This window comes from Nomascus leucogenys, chromosome 4, assembly GCF_006542625.1.
Source record: "Nomascus leucogenys isolate Asia chromosome 4, Asia_NLE_v1, whole genome shotgun sequence".
Taxonomy (NCBI): domain Eukaryota; kingdom Metazoa; phylum Chordata; class Mammalia; order Primates; family Hylobatidae; genus Nomascus; species Nomascus leucogenys.
In genome coordinates, this window is record NC_044384.1 from 5,716,806 (window position 1) to 5,735,667 (window position 18,862).

The 18,862-nt window shown below is 36.2% G+C and overlaps 1 protein-coding gene across 1 annotated transcript in view; it reads right to left on the bottom strand.

Moving 5' to 3' along the window:
* Positions 1-4,893: 4,893 nt before the first annotated feature.
* C4H18orf63 (chromosome 4 C18orf63 homolog) overlaps positions 4,894-18,862 on the bottom strand; it is a 36,350-nt gene continuing 22,381 nt past the window's right edge. The window contains exons 8-12 of the mRNA XM_030810071.1: positions 17,336-17,432; positions 17,138-17,223; positions 15,755-15,938; positions 5,145-6,155; positions 4,894-4,950 (exon numbers count right to left, since the gene is read on the bottom strand). Of these exons, the coding sequence (XP_030665931.1) occupies positions 4,894-4,950; positions 5,145-6,155; positions 15,755-15,938; positions 17,138-17,223; positions 17,336-17,432 (1,435 nt within the window). The remainder of the gene's footprint in view (positions 4,951-5,144; positions 6,156-15,754; positions 15,939-17,137; positions 17,224-17,335; positions 17,433-18,862) is intronic.

Here is an 18,862-nt window from a genome sequence, read left to right on the forward strand (position 1 = left end):
ACATAAGGACCATGACATTCTTAAATATTTATAAATACTGACTATTCCTAAGTATCAATAAATACCCAATATATTAGCAGTTTCAGCATAATACCCCATCATATGGAATTTGAAAACAGAGCAAAATTGGTCAACTGGCTAGTGAAATAAAAGCTAATCATTAACAAGTCCATTTTTTTACCTTTTTACTACAGTAAGCAACAAATGCAAATAAAAATGTGTAATTATGATATATAATAAAAATAAAAACAAATATAGTAAGCAACCAATACTGTGAAACCTAATATATGAGTATATGAGAAGCACTTCTGCATTCCTAGAAATATGATTCTTGGCATTTATTTTGACATTGCCATAGATTTTTTAAAGTAATCGCTGATTTCTTTAGCTCCTGGACATAGGCAAACATAAAATTATTTGCTTATGGTTTTAAAATTAAAATGGTTCTAAAACTAATGCATAATTGGAATATAAGAATAATTTCTGGGGGGAGGGTGGTCCATACTGCATATAAATCACCAATAACTTACACAAAGAAGTAAAATGTAGCTTTCCCTAATTAGATTTGGAATTATCTTGGTTTTCAAAAATTGCAATGTTTAAAATTAACCAAAATCTTAATTGATTTCTCTGGTGATTCTGAACACAGAAATTTGATCTAGAACCTCTTCTTGGAACATGAAATATGAAATCAACAGTCTATATACCTATCTATATTAAATCTCACATATACATATATGCATACATTTTTATAACTTTCATTAGGATAAATACTGTAGGATAAAAATAAAACCTACTTTATACAAAAAAAAATACACTAGTATTAACATGGCAGGTTTTGCCATGTAAGTTAACATCGATCTAACTCAAGTACTATACTATATATTCTACATTTTAGACACTAATGGAGTATAGGAGGGGCTATCAAGATTATTTATATAGGCCGGGCGCGGTGGCTCACGCTTGTAATCCCAGCACTTTGGGAGGCTGAGGCGGGCAGATCCCGAGGTCAGGAGATCGAGACCACGGTGAAACCCCGTCTCTACTAAAAATACAAAAAATTAGCCGGGCGTGGCGGCAGGCGCCTGTAGTCCCAGCTACTCGGAGAGGCTGAGGCAGGAGAATGGCGTGAACCCGGGAGGCGGAGCTTGCAGTGAGCCCAGATTGCGCCACTGCACTCCAGCCTGGGCGACAGAGCAAGACTCCATCTCAAAAAAAAAAAAAAAAAAAATTAAAAAAAGATTATTCATATAAAGAACTGGAAGATGTTAATACCACTTCAAGAGTGGATGTATGGTTTTCATTATTTTGCTCAGTGTAATAATAAAGTAAGTGTCCATTACCTGAGGCATGGTGACTGGGCAGTAGCAGGAAGGTGGCCTGGGAATGTATGGAACAGTGAGGAAGGCTGGTTTTAGGAATGATTACATGCTGTGGATGACTGTGCTCATCAAAAATGCATATTTACTAACGTTATTTTCACCATAGCCTCATAAACAAAATGACATACCACTCTTTATAACAGTCTACTAGATATCTATAATACAAACTTTGGAATGAGAAAAGCACACTCAAAATGGGCTTCAGACAAAATGCTTATCCTTATGAAAATGGTAAAATAATTGGGAAATAGAGATAATTCTGGAAAACAGAAATGCTTACAATAAAGGTATATAGCAAATTAATTAAACACAATTTCAGGAGCAGGAGTTACATTTAATGTTTGAAGGAGAGTTTGTGTTTACTTTTGCTTTTAATTGCAATGGTTTAGTGAAGTGGTGGAGACAATAAATCACATTTACAAAATCAGAGTTCAACTTATACTTGGATCTCTAGTGGTTATTTTTATGTAATTATTGTTTCAGTGGAACAGCCAATGAAGATTTTGGTTTCTTTTAAATATCTTACAACAATTATATAATATTTTGTATATCAAACATATAAAATGTTTGAAAGCCAGAATAATATTCACTGTCTGAGAAGCTCCACTTCTGTTTCTCTTTTTTTCAAATGTTAGATAATTTATTTGTAATATGGACTAGAAGGTCATTCTGGACATATGCTTCAATACATATATATCCCTAAGTCTGTGCTGGGAACCCAGAATGAATTTGCTTGAGACTAGACCACCAGCGCTCCGGGGCTCAGGCCATGGCTCTCTCATCCATTTCCGCAGCAGACAGTGTTTTCCCCACTGCCTGGCACACAGAAGATGCTATGAGTACTGGTGGACACAGAAATCTCCACCCCAAAAAAGGCTCCAGTTTTGTTGAGAAATACGTTTTACATTTATTCAGGGCCTCCTGTTAGTTCGCATATAAAAGCAAAAGAGAAATTTAGTGAGCCTGCAGAGATATAGTAGAGATCCCCAAAATATAATATATATACACATTCTTTTTTTCTTAAAAAATATACTATATCTTATGTTAGAAATATATACACTTTGGTGTTTATGGGTAAAATTATATGATGTCTTGAATTTGCTTTAAAAGATTATAGCAAAAAAAAAGCATGTCTGTGAGGAACAGATGAAACAGTGACAAAATATTAATAACAGGTAGATCTGGGTGATAGGTACTTAGAGGTTCTTCATACTCTTCTCTGTGCTTTATGTGGTTTGAAAATTTCAATAAGGGCAAAATAAAGATATTTTCAACTATCAAAATGACTGTATAAGATCATTGGATATTTTGCAAAGATCTGCAGGAGACTATTTACATGACGTTGTAATAGTGAAAAGTTGGGAAGAACTGAAGTGTCTATCAATAGGGGACTAGTTAAATACAGAAACCCACATACAACAAAATGCTATGCAAACAATAAAAAGAAACTGTCGAGTGAAAAAGGAGGTTCCACAGCAGTAAGCAGAGCTGATTTCATGGTCACAGGAGTGTGACAGACATCTGGAAGAGTGTTCATCCTATATTCAGAATGGTCATCTCTGCGAAGAGAAATTACAGATGGTTTTTTACTTTTTTCTTGAAACTGCTCTGTACTACTCAAGTACAGGAGTATGTATTAATTTTATATTTAGGGGAAATTATTTTCTATAATGATTCCTGTTATTAGGAACTAAAAAATGTATACACGTGGACATACAGTGCAGAATGATAGACAGAAGAGTAGGGGGTAGGAGGGGGGTGAATGATGAGAAATTACTTAATCAGGTACAATGTACATTATTCCAATGATGAATACACTAAAAGCCCTGACTTGACCACTACAATACATGCATGTAACAAAGTTGCACTTGTACCCCACAAATTTATACAAATTAAATATTAAAAATTTTCTCATGTTATTCTTTCTACTTGATGAAATTATTTTTAAAATTTAACATTTATTGACTTTGAGACAGGGTCTCACTTTGTCTTTCAGGCTGGAGTGCAGTGGCAAACACAGTTCACTGCAACCTCCACCTCCCAGGCTCAAGCAATCCTCCCACCTCAGCCCCCAAAGTAGCTGGGACTATAGGCATGCACCACCATGCCCAGCTAATATTTCTGGCAGGGGATGGAGTCTCACTGTCACCCAGGCTGGGAGTGCAATGGAGTGATCTCGGCTCACTGCAACCTTCCACTTCCCGGGTTCAAGTGATTCTTCTGCCTCAGCCTCTCGAGTAGCACGTCCAGCTAATTTTTTGTACTTTTAGTAGAGAAGGGGTTTTGCCATGTTGCCCAAGCTGGTATCAAACTCCTGATCTCAGGTGATCCACCTGCCTCAGCCTCCCAAAATGCTGGAATTACAGGCGTGAGCCATCGTGCCTGGCCCTAATTTTTAAATATTTTTTGTGGAGACAGGGTCTCACCCATGTTGCCCAGGCTGGTCTGGAACTCTTGAGCTCAAGCAATCTGCCTGCCTCAGCCTCCCAAAGTGTAGGAATTACAGGTGTAAGCCCCCACTCCTGGATGACTTTTTAATTTTAAAAATTGTGTCAGGACTTAAGTAGTTCAAAGTGGGAAAGTGCTGTATTTCTAAAACAATATGAAACCTAGAATAGATTTCATTTATTTCTAAAAATGCAAGCAACATCTTAAAGGCACATGCATTTTTCCCTCAGTCACCTACTGAGTGCATTAAAATGTTAAGATGTCAAAAAGTACATAAAATACAACATCATAACGTATATAGGAATAGACTCAAATACTTTTTGGTTAATTAAAATCAGGCTGAAAATTCTTAGTTATAGGAAGAAATAGCAGTTGGAAAAGAAAATGTTTTCTAGTTGGTTCTTAAAGAATCTGAATTGAAAGTATTCCAATAGTTCTATGTAAAAAAATAACTTGTGGGTATTTTAGTAATATGTTTGTTCTTAGAATAGAACAGATAGCAGAACAAAATAAAATGTAATTTCCAGATGTATCATGTTGTAAATTCAGTGCCATGAACTCGGCATTATTAACTGAGTATCAAGTTTAAACATAGCCAGCACTGTAGCACTTTTGGAGTAAATTTTAACTAAATGATTAACCTTTGAAACATCATTTAAGGTTTATTATCTTGGGTAGGTATCCCAAAAAGTGGATATTGTAGTAGCTGTTCAAATCTTCTATTTTTAGATAGTCTGCTGCTGCTGTGTGAGCTCTTCCTAGTCTGCAAGGATGCCCAGAACAGAGTGAGGGGGAGCCCACAGTGGACCATTTGCACCCATCCCTCTTTGGAGTCATTACAAAACAGCTGCTGTGTATGGTCCTTATTCAAGGAGTGAACTGTTCCCACCATGTCCTATTTCCTTGCTGATTTTACGGTTTCAAAGAATTTAAAAGTAGCTGCTTTTTACCAAGAGGTTGGGGACCCCTAAATTTGGCAATCCCAATTCAGATAATGTAAAAACAAATCAAAAGCTATCACTTCAGTTACCTGGTAGACATTTCCTTCTTTCAGATCCATGTTCTAAGCATTAGGAATGATGAGAGATTTCTTAGGTTTTGATTTATCTGAGTCAAGTATCTGTATTAGATTGAAGAATCACATTTTGTTACAAATTAACTGCATATACTTACAGTTGCTCTAGGGTGGACATTCTGTTTATTAATTAGCATGGTTCTAAATGATCTTGGGGAAATCATTTAAATCCTTATTTAGGGGTTTTAAAGGTCTAGCAGATGATAAGTAGTGCCAGATTAATTTTTTTTTTTTTTTACCTGCTTCTCAGAAGAACTGGATTGGCCATAGCGCAGAGTATTGGAATGATGCTTCTTTGAAGTTTTGGAAGACTCTGGACATAATTTTCTTTTAGACCTGTGGGCTATTTTGCTTACTATCAACCTGTGGTCACTTGTACCAACTTCTTTAGCTTGATTTTCTGATTGCTGCTGTAGCAGTCGGGGAACTTCGGTTTCTCCATCTGATTCAAAAATATGTGGCTGTCTTTTCAGTTTTAGTGACCCATGGCTTTTCCCTAAAATTTGTGTTATACATTTGCCTATTAAATTTTCTTTTCCTTTCATTTGGAAGTCAACAGCACTTTTTACCACCCCTAAATGGTTATTTGACACCACAAATACTGCACTATTAGATAGTTGCTTATTTTTATTTAAACTCACAGTCGATTTTCCTTTAGAAGAGGGAAATTTTGTCATATTTTCGGAAGACTCTGTATTTTTTTCTTGCAGAGGTCTGGAATTCTCCTGATTTAAATTGTTAGCAGCCTGCATCTGAATGTTACTATTATATTGGCTTTTTATAGCTGGACCTAAATTCAGTTTGTCATGCTGGATCATACTAGTTTTGAGTGAAAACAATTTAGACTGTGTCACAACATGCTGTTTTCTTTTTGGGCTGCCAAGTACTGAGGTATTTTTGTTCATCTGTAACAATCTATTTTTGAAAACTGGTACAAACTTAGGGGTGATGTTGCTTTGGGAGCTAAGATTTGTGGGCTGAACTTGAGTATTTCCTCTGTTGGGCATTAATACTTCCGGAGCCCTGATAGACAGGGATTTCTCTCTACCCTGAACAGACTCTGGCTGGAGATGCAAAGCTGAGAAAATGCCTGATGTTGGCTGGCTGACTGAAAGCTCCACCTTGTGGTCCACTGCTACTGAACATGGTAGAAGACTTTTAGCACAGGCGGGCTTTCTGGAAGTGGCTTGAGTCGGAGATGCCCTAAACATTTTTTTAGTGGTCAAATTGGGTGGCTTGACTTTGTGTTCCTGAAAGGATAGAGATTAAAAAAAATTAAAAATGTTAATAATGTCCTTAATGGAAAAGAAATAAAATATAAAGTATCATCCAAATAAGAATATAAAGCAACACTATGATTTACAGAACAGGTAAAGAAAAAATAAAAATGAGCCTTCTGATGGAAATGTGTACATTTCTTATGGTTTGTATCCTCCTTCAGATACTATCCAAGATACTGTCTTAAGATAAAGGTATATACTACATTTCATATGAATCTACTATAAAAACCATTCACACAGCTACCCATTGTCCTCCAAACATGCTCATGCTGCTGTCTTGCTTACTGAACAAGGTATGGCCTCCTTTAGATACTCAAAGTCCCACCTTCTCCCACCCATCAATCTACCACAGAGTGACTGTTTTTCTGTCAACTCTCCAAGGATCTGCTATCAATTAAATAATATTTGTCACAAAAAAATAGTACAAGGTAAGCTCTCTTATCTTTTACTGCACATGTTCTATCTTCCTAAGTAGGTACTAGATTCTTGGAGGGTAAGAACCATGACTTACTTACTCTTATATCCTTCACAGTTACTAAAAATCCTTGTTGAAAGAAATTAATGAAGAGGTGGCTGCATCTACACTAGGCCTTTAGGAGTAAGTGGGATTTTGACTACAGGGAAGGCACTATCTGTGTCTTAATCATGTTTATTTTTTCACTGCCTACCACAGTGCCTGGTACCTGGTAGCAATTCAGCAAGTATTTGTCAAAGATATTTGTCAGATACATTAAAAAGAGCCAAGCATTTACAGTCTTTTAAAGATGAACTGTGGATACACACACACATACACATAAATAATATAAAATGTACCATTTTAACCATTTTTAAGTGAACAATTCAGTGGCTTTAAGTACATTTACCACTGTACTGTGTTATATAACCATCAACACTATTTCCAAAAATTTTTTTTCATTCCAAACAGAAACTTTGTACTCTGTAAATAGTAATTTCCTGTTTCCTCTTCCTTCTAGCCCCTGGTAACCTCTATTTTACTTTCTATTCTATGAATTTGCCCATTCTAGGTACCACACGTAAGTGGAATCATACAATATTTGTCTTTTTGTGTCTGGCTTATTTCATTTAGCATAACGTTTTCAAGGTTCATCGATATTGCAACATGAGTCAGTACTTATGCCTTTTAATGACTGACTACTCCACTGTACGTATAAAGCATATTTTATCTACTCATCTCTTGGTGGAAGTATTGTCTTTTAAAGTACATATCTTGTCCTGTTGTCTGTAAAAGAGTGATAGATGGCAATAACCCGAAACACTGAACACCAAGTTCTTTTCTCACTTTCCCCATCAAAACACAGGTTCACAGCTTGAAATAAACATTTTAAAATGGCTACGAATAATATGCAAACTTGAATGACTGGTTTTTCTCTCCACTACTGGAGGTTCCATTGTTGAATTAGGTTGAGAAAAGAATAGGAAAGATTTTGGGAAATCAGAGTTGGAAATAGGCACAAGTAAGAGACTAATCCAATTATCTATTAGGCACAAACAAATCACACCAACATTTAGTTGCTTAAAACCAATAATTATGTTATCTTCTCTCACTATTCTGGGGGTTGGCTTGGCTTAGTTTGGCATCTCTCATGCTGTGTGGTTAGATACTCTGCAGCTGGAGTCACATTGGAGTCACTTCCTCTTTCACATGTGATGCGTGATGCTGGCTGTTGGCTGGAATGCTGATAGGCAGTCTCTTCCTGTGCTGGGGATCTCTCACAGATTGGGTTCCAAGAACAAATGTCCCCAGAAAGACCGGGTGGAAGCTGTTTCTCCTAAAGACCTAGCCTCAGGGTATGTTGCATCACTCTGTCACAGGGACATCCAGACTCAAGAGAACAAGACCCATACCTCAATGGGAGGAGTATTGTCCCATGACCAAAATGATGTGGAGAAGGAAATTCCAGGAAACTTAGTTCCATAATACTTAAGTTGACATAATAGAAAGTCATTATAGAGAACAATACTCCTCCTTCCATGTTGACTATTCTTGGGAAAAATAGAAAGTCCCCAAGAAAATATTGAGTGAGATTTGGGGGCGATGGTGAAAATAGGTGATTGGGATTCATTTCTTATCTGGAGATTACTTCAGTTGGAGGCTTACCCATGCCACCAGGGCAAGAAGACACACCGTCTTTGTTTTGGCTGCTATAACAAAGTAGGTAGTTTATAAGCAACAGTTTTGGAGGCTGGGAAGTCCAAGATCAAGGCAAATCTCTCTTGGGCCTTTTAAGTAAGAGCACTAATCCTGTTCAGCACAGCTCTATCCCCATGACCTAATCACCTCCCAAAGACCCTACCTCCTAATATCATCGCCTTGGGAGTTAAGGTTTCAACATTTAAATTTTGGAGAAACACATTCAGAGCATTGCACATCCTTCTTAATTTGCCCATTATTTTCAAGGGGTACAAAGAAAACCCAGCTAAGTTTCATGACCCTGAATGAAGAAATACAGAAGTTAACCAAGGAAGAATTACTGGCTTACTGCCCCTTGACATTGCTCAGCTGAGTGAAAAAGCATGCATCAAGAAGGGGTTTGTATTAGTTTGCTAGGGCAATGTGGTACAAAGTGCTACACACTGGATGGCCTACACAACAGAAACATATTATCTCAGTTTTAGAGCCTTAAAGTCTGAAACCAAGGTGTTGGCAGGGCTGGTTCCTTCAGAGGGCCAGGAGGAAAGGGTCTGTTCTGGGCCTGTCTACTCGGCTTGTAGATGCCCATCTTCACCTTCACATGGTGTTCTTCCTCTATGTGTGTGTGTATCCAACTGCCCCTTTTCATAAGAACACTAGTCATATTGGATTAGGGGCCCACCCTACTACAGTATAACTTCATTTTAACTAACTATATCTGCGGTGACCCCATGTCAAATAAGGTCACATCCTAAGGAACTGGGGGTTAGGATTTCAGTGTATGTATCTGAGGGGTACACAATTCAACCCGTAACAGTGTTGGATATACACTTCTGTAGAGAATAGTGAGAGGAGGGAGCTGTTTTTCTGAAGACTCCCTGTACAAGGGAGATAGGGTAAAGCTAAAAAGTAACTGATAAAACCTCATATACTATCTCTGTTGAGATACCATATGAGCAGAGACCACCACCATCAAATCAACCCAGGTCAAGAAGTGAAGGTGTGAAGGCCTCCTACCCCCACACTCCCCACAGCCAATCTCTGTGCTGTGACTGCAATGGATAGGATGGACTGGTGTTCAACCTCTATTCCACCCTCCTCCTAGTGCTCCTACACAGACTAAAGCCTGGAAATCTAAAATTTATATTTCATCTTTTGCAGCTAGCTTTGGATGTGATTTAGAACCAGCCAATCAGATGCACTCATAAAATATTTGGAAGTAAAAGTAAGGTCAAGCCACACTTCTGCTGTTTTTGCAGAAACACTTAATTATGAATGCCTTTGATTTTCAGTTACAGAGTTAGCAGCTTAAGTGTAGGGGAGCAGAATGTAGGGCACCATTCTCTTGCTATAGAGGAGTAGTCCTCAACCTTTTTGGCACCAGGGACCAGTTTTGTGGAAGACAATTTTTCCATGGACCGGGGTGGTGGGGGGAATGGTTCTGAAACGAAACTGTTCCATCTCAGATCATCAGGCATTTGATTCTCATAAGGAGCATGCAACCTAGATCCTTCGTGCACGCAGTTCACAATAGGGTTCGTGCTCCTATAAGAATCTAATGCCGCTGCTGATCTGACAGGAGGCAGAGCTCAGTCGGTAATGCTTGCTCGCTCTCCTGCTACTCACCTCCTCCTGTGTGGCCTGGTTCCTAACAAGCCATGGACTGGTAGGTCCATGACCTGGGGGTTGGGGACACCTGCTATAGAGCATACTAGGCAAACATACCAATGCACTTCACCATATACCACTGCCCTCATCCTATGCAAGGTTTCTCTGCACAGATGCTATTGTGAGAAGAATGGTTCTTAAATTGGATTGAAGAATATTTCTACCTTAAAGAGATGTTTTGTCATAAGGGACTGAGTCACCTTGAAGTGTCCAGATTGAACTTTTTTCCATTTGATGAAAAAAATGTTAAAGAATTAAGTTAAAATGAATTATAGAAAAGCAAAGAACACCCACTGTTTGGACCCTTGGGTTCTATAAACTGTAGTAACACTTAAAAAACATATCTACTACTTGAGATAAAAGAAAACTCAGGCAGATTCATATAAATTATTTGTATTCGAACATAAAACTGTACTAGAATGTGTGGTATATGAAATATGTTCATATTCACACACTGTTTCTTCTTCTGCTGTCTTTTGGAAATATACATATGGTGAACATAATTTCCAGAAGTTTCTTTTGCTCCCTAGCCTAGACTGTCAATATATTATGTACTCATTCTTTCAATTTTTAAGATAAAGTAAATAGCTCAAAGGGGGAAACCTCTAGGTTTATATTCAAATTTATAAAAAGACTACAAAAGAGCCTATGTAAACAGCAGATGAGATGATAAATAATTCACAAACTTAAATATACTTAATAGTCAACAAACTACAGCCTTGTGAAGTCACAAGCCGACAAAAAAAATATGCTTTATTATATCATTATCATTGTTCTGCCAAGTGTCATTGGCAAATGCAACTTGGTTGAATTTTAATTTCTAGAATTTATATACAACTTATGTAACTTTATACATTAATGTAACATTATAGAAGAAGGCCAAAAGCTTGAACTTAGATATGAATGAATATCTCACAGAAGCTTTATATTAAAGTAATAATTAAATGAAAATGAAACTCGAGAAATGACAAAGATGACTAATCAAAAGTGTTTTATCGATTGAAATTTGGTTAAGTGCATTGCACCACCTCAGTGTATTTCTTGTTTCAAGTTGAATCAGGATTCAATCAAGCTTAGATATAACCACAGGTTTATAAGACATATGGGTTTTTGAAGAATATTTTCTTTAAGTGACATGACACAACAAGGAAGTAGTCAAGTTCAGAATATGGGACATTCTCCAGAGAAAACAATCTAGTTTTCTAGCAAATAACTGGCCTAAATAAAAGGGGAGAGAGTTTGAGATGTTACAGAATAAAGAGATTTAAGAGACATACATAAAATTATGTGGACCTTTTTTTTGTATTCTGATTTAAACAAAACTCCTAAAAATAAGTCTGTGTGAGATAAATGGGGAACTTCAGTGTGAACTAGTACTTAATAGATATTAAGAAACTATTGTTAATTCTGTTAGGTGTAATAATAACATAGGGGTTATATAAAAATATTTTGAAATGAAAGAGAATGTACACCATAGTCTTTACAGGTAAAACACTATATCTGGGATTGGTTCTAAAATCCCCCAGTTTACTCCTTACCCAAAAATATGTCAAGGGGAAACTAGATGAGAAGCACATGAGAGGTGATTATACTAATTTCCTTTATGTATCTTTAACATTCTCTCTATGTTAAAAAAAAAAGAAAAAAAAACAAGTTTGACTAAGCATTCCTAATTTTTTTAAGCTGGCTGAGTTTTATCTAGTCTGATCAACTTATTTCCCATTTTTAAAATTTATGCCTTTTACACTGCATGAATCTTAGAGTTAAAATGTATATGGTCTAGTAATAACAACTTACTGAGAGCTCACCAAGAAACTTTTCTATGTATTATCTCATTTAGTCCTAAAAACTCCTATGAAGTAAGTACTGCGAAAGACATGACCACCTTCAAAGGAAGGACTTACTGCCTCTGGTGGAGTGCTGTCAGCAGAAATTCCTTTAGGGATTGCTTTGGTTACAGAGGGCCAATGCCCAAGGATATGCCTGTCTCAGGGTGGCCCAAATCCAATGACAGATACAGAAAGGGTTATAAAGGCCTGGCTCTCTGGGCCAGTACAGAACAACTCTGATGGGCCATTTTAGTCTCAGAGCTCCTCAGAAGAGTGGCCAGGGCCATCTGGTGTCTGCTTTGTTTTTGACTTCTCCCTTTCTCCAATCTTGCTTCCTCCCTGCCTTCCACGGGTATTGTTTCCAAGGGCAGTCCCTAACCAACATCATGTGCACTAGACCACCTCAGAATCAGCTCCTAGAGAACCCAATCTGTGACAAGTTTTATCATTACCACCGCTAGCCTCTGCCTCATTTTACAACTGAGAAAACTGGGGCACACAGAGATCAAATAACTTCTCCCAAATTATACAATTAATAAGAGGTTCAAATTCAGGCAGCCTGTTTCTAGAGCTTGAGCTCTTAGTTACAAATATAAACTTTTTCCAATTACAGGACTAAGAATCTTGGGTTTCCATTCTAATTCTGCAATGCATTTAACTGTGTGGCTTTGGTTAAATTATTTGGATGTTCTGAGCTTTGGTCTCCTCTTCTGCAAAATTGAGTGAATTCTTTATCCAAAGATCAATCTTAAATGAAATAATACACATAAAAGCAGCTGGCATGCAGAAAGCACTCAATAGAATTGAGTAGGATAAATTCTTATTGCAAGGAACAATATAAAACCATAACTTCCAATTAAGTGTTATTTTACACTTATGAAGCAAATTTTAACTAGCACATTGTTCTGATTAACTATTTTTAAAACAGACATGGGCTGGAAATCTTAAGTATTCCAGAAATATATTCAATAAACATGCATGATGTAACAACATATCTTCTTCCAGATTCTTTAGGTTCAGACTTGGCCAGCAACTTTAAAAAATATTATGTCTGGACAAAACTTTAATACTATTTTAAAGATGTCAATGGGCATTTGTCCACTCACTCTCCCTTCTAAGGAGATGACCTTGCCTGTAGGTCTTTGTGTCTAGATTGTCAGGTTTTTGTACAATTTTTCTCTAACTAACAGTAGGAGGAGTTGACCCCTGACCAGGAAGATAAACAACTCTCAATTCTAAATTTACATGTATATAATATTGTGGTCTCAGAATACATAAAGCAAAATCTGAAAGTAGGAAAAGTGATAAATCCACATCATGTTGGGAGATTAAAACACACTTCTAAGCAACCGACTGACAGGTCATAACGTATTTAAGCCAGAAACACATAAGAAAAAGATAGCTAGAAAATTCCCATATCTTAGAAAGTTAATACATTTTAAAATAATTCATGTAATTAATACATTTTGAAGTAATTTATGTATAGGAAGTATAAAAGACTTCCCTATACATAAAGTTATAAACTATTATTGAGAGAAATTAAATAATATATATGTAATATGTGGAGAAATATACAATATTCTTAGATTGTAAGACTCAATGAAATTCCCATCAAAATCCCAACATGCTCTCTCTGTCTCTCCCTATGTGTGTGTGTGCACGAGTGTGTCTGTGTCTATGTGTAAGTTGACAAGTTGAAACTAAATGTGTATGGAAATGCACAGATCAATAGATAAGATGCTTTATCAGATTTCAAAAATCTTATAAAATTTAAGATTAAAACACTATAATAAATATAAAATTTAAGATTACATAATTAAGATAATTCTAAAAGCATGGTGTTGGTGCTAGGATCAACAAACTGGCCAGAGAAAGAGATTAAAGAGGCCTGAAACAATACCATACACACGAAGACACTGGATTTATGACAAAGGTAGTGCTGCAAAGTACTGAGGGGAGAAAAACTATTGGGGAAAAAGTACTGGGATAAGAATTGTGTTTTTTATTTTTGGCTTGGACATATGGATATCCATATCAAAGAAATCTGACTCCCTACATCACATCATATTACAAAAATAAATTCCAATTGCATTGCAGATCTAAATGTGAGTGCAAAACAACCTTTTATTGGATGATATTAGAGGAGAATACCTTCATGACTTTGGGGTACAGAAAGATTTTTTAAACAGGGTACAAAAAGTAGCAACCATAAAGAGAAAGATTGATCATTTTGATTATAAATTAGGACCTGCTGCCAAAAGATACTATTAAGACACCAAGACACCTTTAAGAGAGAAAGCATGTTATAGGATGAAAGAAGATAATTGTGTATAACTGATGAAAAACTCATACCTGGCTTATGTTAACAATACGTATAAATCAATAAAAAAAACAAACACATAACACAGTAGAAAAATGAAAGAATGGCATTTCAAAAAAAATCCAAATGGCCAAAATACATATGAAAAGATGTCCAATCTCATTAATAATCAGGAAAATGCAAATCAAAAACACACAATAATAAATACACCTATCGGAAGGGCTGAAATTAAAGACCAACAATACCAAAAATGGGCAAGGATGTGAAGCAGTATAAATTCTCCTATACTGCCTTGGGGCAGAGGGGAATACAGATTGGTTAGGGAAATAGTTTGGTGTAGCCAGCAAAGTTGGAAACACCCATACCAATTCTACTCCTGGAGGTTTCATGTACATGAGCACCAGCAGACACATATAAGAGCGTTCATCACAGTATTACTAGTAATAGCCCCCAAAGAGAAACAATCCAAATACTCATCAATAATATTCTGAATAAATTGCAGCATAATCACATAATAAAATGCTACATATAAAGGAAAAGAAACCGACTACAGCTAAGTGGAGCAACATGGATGAATGTCACAAACATGATGCTGAGCCAAAAAAGCCAGGCACAAAGGAATACATACTCTATGATTTATTTTACATGAAGTTCAAAAGCAGGCAAAATGAAATATGATGTTTAAGGACACATACTTAGTTGATAAAAACAAAACAAGGAATAATTTCCATAGTAGTGGTCACCTTTTGGGAGGAGGAAAGGAGTTATGACTAGGAAGGTGTTAAGTAGGAGGCTCCTAAGTCCTGGCAAGGTTCTATGTTTTATCTGTGTGATAGTTACATGGACGTTTGATATTCATTAAGCTATACAGTATTACTTTTCTATATGTGTGCCATATGTCATCATAAGAATAGATTTTAAAAATGCAGAGGAGACAAACTCAGTAGAAAACACCCTCCCTCCCCAGTAGTTTCCATCCTCAGTAAAAATAAAAACCGTGAATCTGATTTCAAGTTAAGTCTTCAACAGCTTTGTTCTGACAAACTCTGAGATGTAGGCCAATCCCCATATGGCCATTTCATCTTTGATTTGTCCATTAGCAGACAGCCAATTGTATTAATTTCTTAATGAAATCAGACAGGAGCCAGACACTAGCCCTCTGTTTTCCTTATACAGCAGGGGTCATACTTCAATCTCTAAGCGGTTCCATAGAAGCCTCAACTTACTTGATTTGGTGAGGGGCAGGCATCTTACCTTCCATTTAACTGAACTTGTACTGGCAGCACAGTATCTCCAAATAAATACTCTTCATGAAACTCTGTCTCTTTAATCTCCAATAACCCAACTCATTTATATCCTTGATGTAGGTGAAACATTTCAGTAAACAACTACTACTATAATACCGTGTTAAATATAATAATAATAACAAATGACTAAGTATAGTAATAATAATAACGAATCGTTTCAGGGAAACATTGAACTGAAAGAAAATAATTAACTGCACATTGGGTTGGGTATTCCACCCCAGAAGACAAGAGATTCAAGTAAAATAGATGGATAGTATGTCTTGGAGAACTAGATAGGACAAGAGATCTCTTACCTGTATATTAGGTTTAGTTAGTTCTTGTGTGTAGTAGCACGGTTTACTTGTCATCTTTATGGGAAATCCACATATATGGGGCAGTTTAGATTTTAAATCTGAAAGAAAACTTTTCAACATAACTTCCGAATCTACCCTTGGGAAGAACTGCATGGGCTGACTTCTGATGCAACTGAGAGGATATCTGAACAATGTTAAAGAACAATGTCTGATTTTATTACATAAGAGGTGGAAATTTTTTTATGGGATTTTAAAAAGTATTAAAGTAGCAATGTTAAAAAGGCACACATAAATATATCTTAACTCTTTAATATTGCTTATCTGATACCATCCACAGCTGAAAGTATGTTTTCTCACAGGGATCTTCATTCCTTCTATTCTAACATTCCAAACCAAGACAATTCATAATATCTTACTATATGGCTTTCTAAATGGAAGGGCAACTACGATATTCCAAAAACGATTTATAAGGAAGATACTATAAGCCTTACCAATTACAAAATAAGAATTATAATAAACAACGAACAGGTTGCACCTCCAAAAACAGTTAAAAATTCAGGACAGAGAAACAACACATATAGATTGTATTCAAGCTGCAAAAGCAGTTCTTTGAGAAAGCAGTTATTTTTCTGACGAAACATATTCTGAAGATTTTGAATAATATGTTGGCATCTAATGAAATAAAATAACTGATATATGTTAACCTCAGTTTTACTATTAAAATAAGTTTGGCTTAGGAAACATAGAATGCAAAAAGACAACACTACGGCTCTTCCTTCTTCCATTTTTAAACTCCAGCAGGGTCAGAAGATAGAAATGGTGAAATCAGTACTAAGATTTAAGAGTTTTGCCTGAGCACTTATGCTCTTCTCGTGTGTATATTTCGATTTTAAAAAATATTGTTTAAAAGATATTTTCTTAAGTCAATGGGGTGCAATTAAGTATAAGTCAAATCATCGAAAATTTGCCTATAAAATTAGATAATCTCCTCAAAAGAAAAATCTTGTTTTTGTTTACAACCTAAACTTTTAATTTAACCCTTTCAATTGTATCTGAAATGCCACTGGAGGGAGCACTTGGCTAAGGAGAATCATGATTGCTTTCTTACTTTCTAAGTACACATTTTTTTCTAACTTTTGTTTTCTAAATTGTTGAAATGGTGTTTAAGGAAAATATCCTTACTAGGCTCATCCTCAAATAAAAATAGGAAGATATTCTAAGCAAACTAAAAACACTTGTGCAGATAAGAAGTAGGAGGAAATGTACCATAGTTTCAGTTAGACACAGAGAAAGAAGGTTGCAAAGTATGACATGAGAGTGGGAGCAAAACTAGATTATAAGGTGGGCAGACAGCATCTGCTTCAGTTGGTGTGTAAAGGATATGTGAAGGTCCTTTCTCCGAGCATTTTGAAATAGATGTTGCAGTATATTTTAATTTTTCCACTATCATCTGGAAGTTTATAGCCATACTAAAAATTAAGCACAAAATATTAAATATCTTGGAGAAAGCCAAACTTAGGTTAAGTTACAATAAACAAAAATCAAATAACTTCTAATGTAACATATATTTCCATTCCTTACCAGGGCATCCCAGTGTCTCTGGAAATCTCCATATGAGTGAAAAGGACAGTCAGGGGGGATGGCATGAAAAATATTTATAATTTGTCCCATTTTCATACTATGAAAAATGAGAGGAAGCTATTATGAGTCAATGCTTAAATACAGTTTAATAAGTCAACTACGTGATTTAGAAAGTGCTCAAAAAAGATTTAACAACTATCTCACTAGCTATATATAGTAAACTAAACATCTCAAATTTCAAACACATTGTACTAAATCTTTTTATTTTGCTTTAATTGACAAATAAAAATAGTATATATTATTTATCATGTATGACATATTTCAAAATATGTACACATTGTGGATTGCTAAGTCGAGCTAATTAACATGCATTTACTCACATACCTTTTTGTGTGTGTGGTAGACCACTTAAAATGTACTCTTAGTGCTATTATTTATTTTTTGAGACAGTGTCTCGCTCTGTTGCCCAGGCTGGAGGGCAGTGGTGCGACCTCAGCTCATGGCAACCTCTGCTTCCGGGTTCGAGCCATCGTTCAAGCGATTCTCCTGCCTTAGCCACCAGCTGGGATTACAAGCGTGCACCGCTATGCTCAGCTAATTTTTGTATTTTTAGTAGAGACAGGGTTTTGCCATGTTGGCCAGTGTGGTCTCAATCCTGACCTCAGGTGATCTGCCTGCCTTGGCCTCCCAAAGGGCTGCGATTACAGATGTGAGCCACCTCACCCCTTCTTAGTGATTTTTAATATGTATGTAAAAAAAGTAATTGCGATTTTTGCCATTACTTTCAATAGCAAAAACTGCAATTACTTTTGCACCAACCTAATACATTTTTATTAACTATAGTCACTATGCTGTACAATAGATCTTTTGAAGTAATCCTTCCTATATAACTGAAATTTTGTATCCTTTCACCAACATCTCCCCAATCCACCCCTTCACTCCCACCTCCCCAGCCCCTGGTAAGCACTATTCTACTCTCTGCTTCTGAGAGTTCAATTGTTTTAGAGTCCATAAGGAAGTGAGGTCATAAGGTATTTGTCTTTCTGTGCCTGGCTTATTTCATTTAACATAATATCCCTTAGATTCATCCATGTTGCAAATGACAGGATTTCCTTCTCTTTTAAGGGTGACTACTATTCTATTTGTGCATATACCACATATTTCTTTATCCATTCATCTGTTGCTGGGCACTTAAGTTGATCTATATCTTGGCTGTTATGAATAATGCTGAAATGAACATGGGGGTGCAGATATCTCTTCAACATACTGATTTAATTTCTTTTGTATGTATCACCAGTAGTGAGATTGCTAGATCATAAGATAGTTCTATTTTTAATTTTTTGAGGAACCTCCATACTGTTTTCCATGATGGCTGAACTAATTTACATTCTCATCAACAGTGTGCAAGTGTTCCCTTTTCCCCACATCCTTGCCAGTATTTGTTATATTTTGTCATTTTGATAATAGCCATTCATCATGTATGAGGTGATCTCTCATTGTGACTTTAATTTGCATTTCCCTGATGAT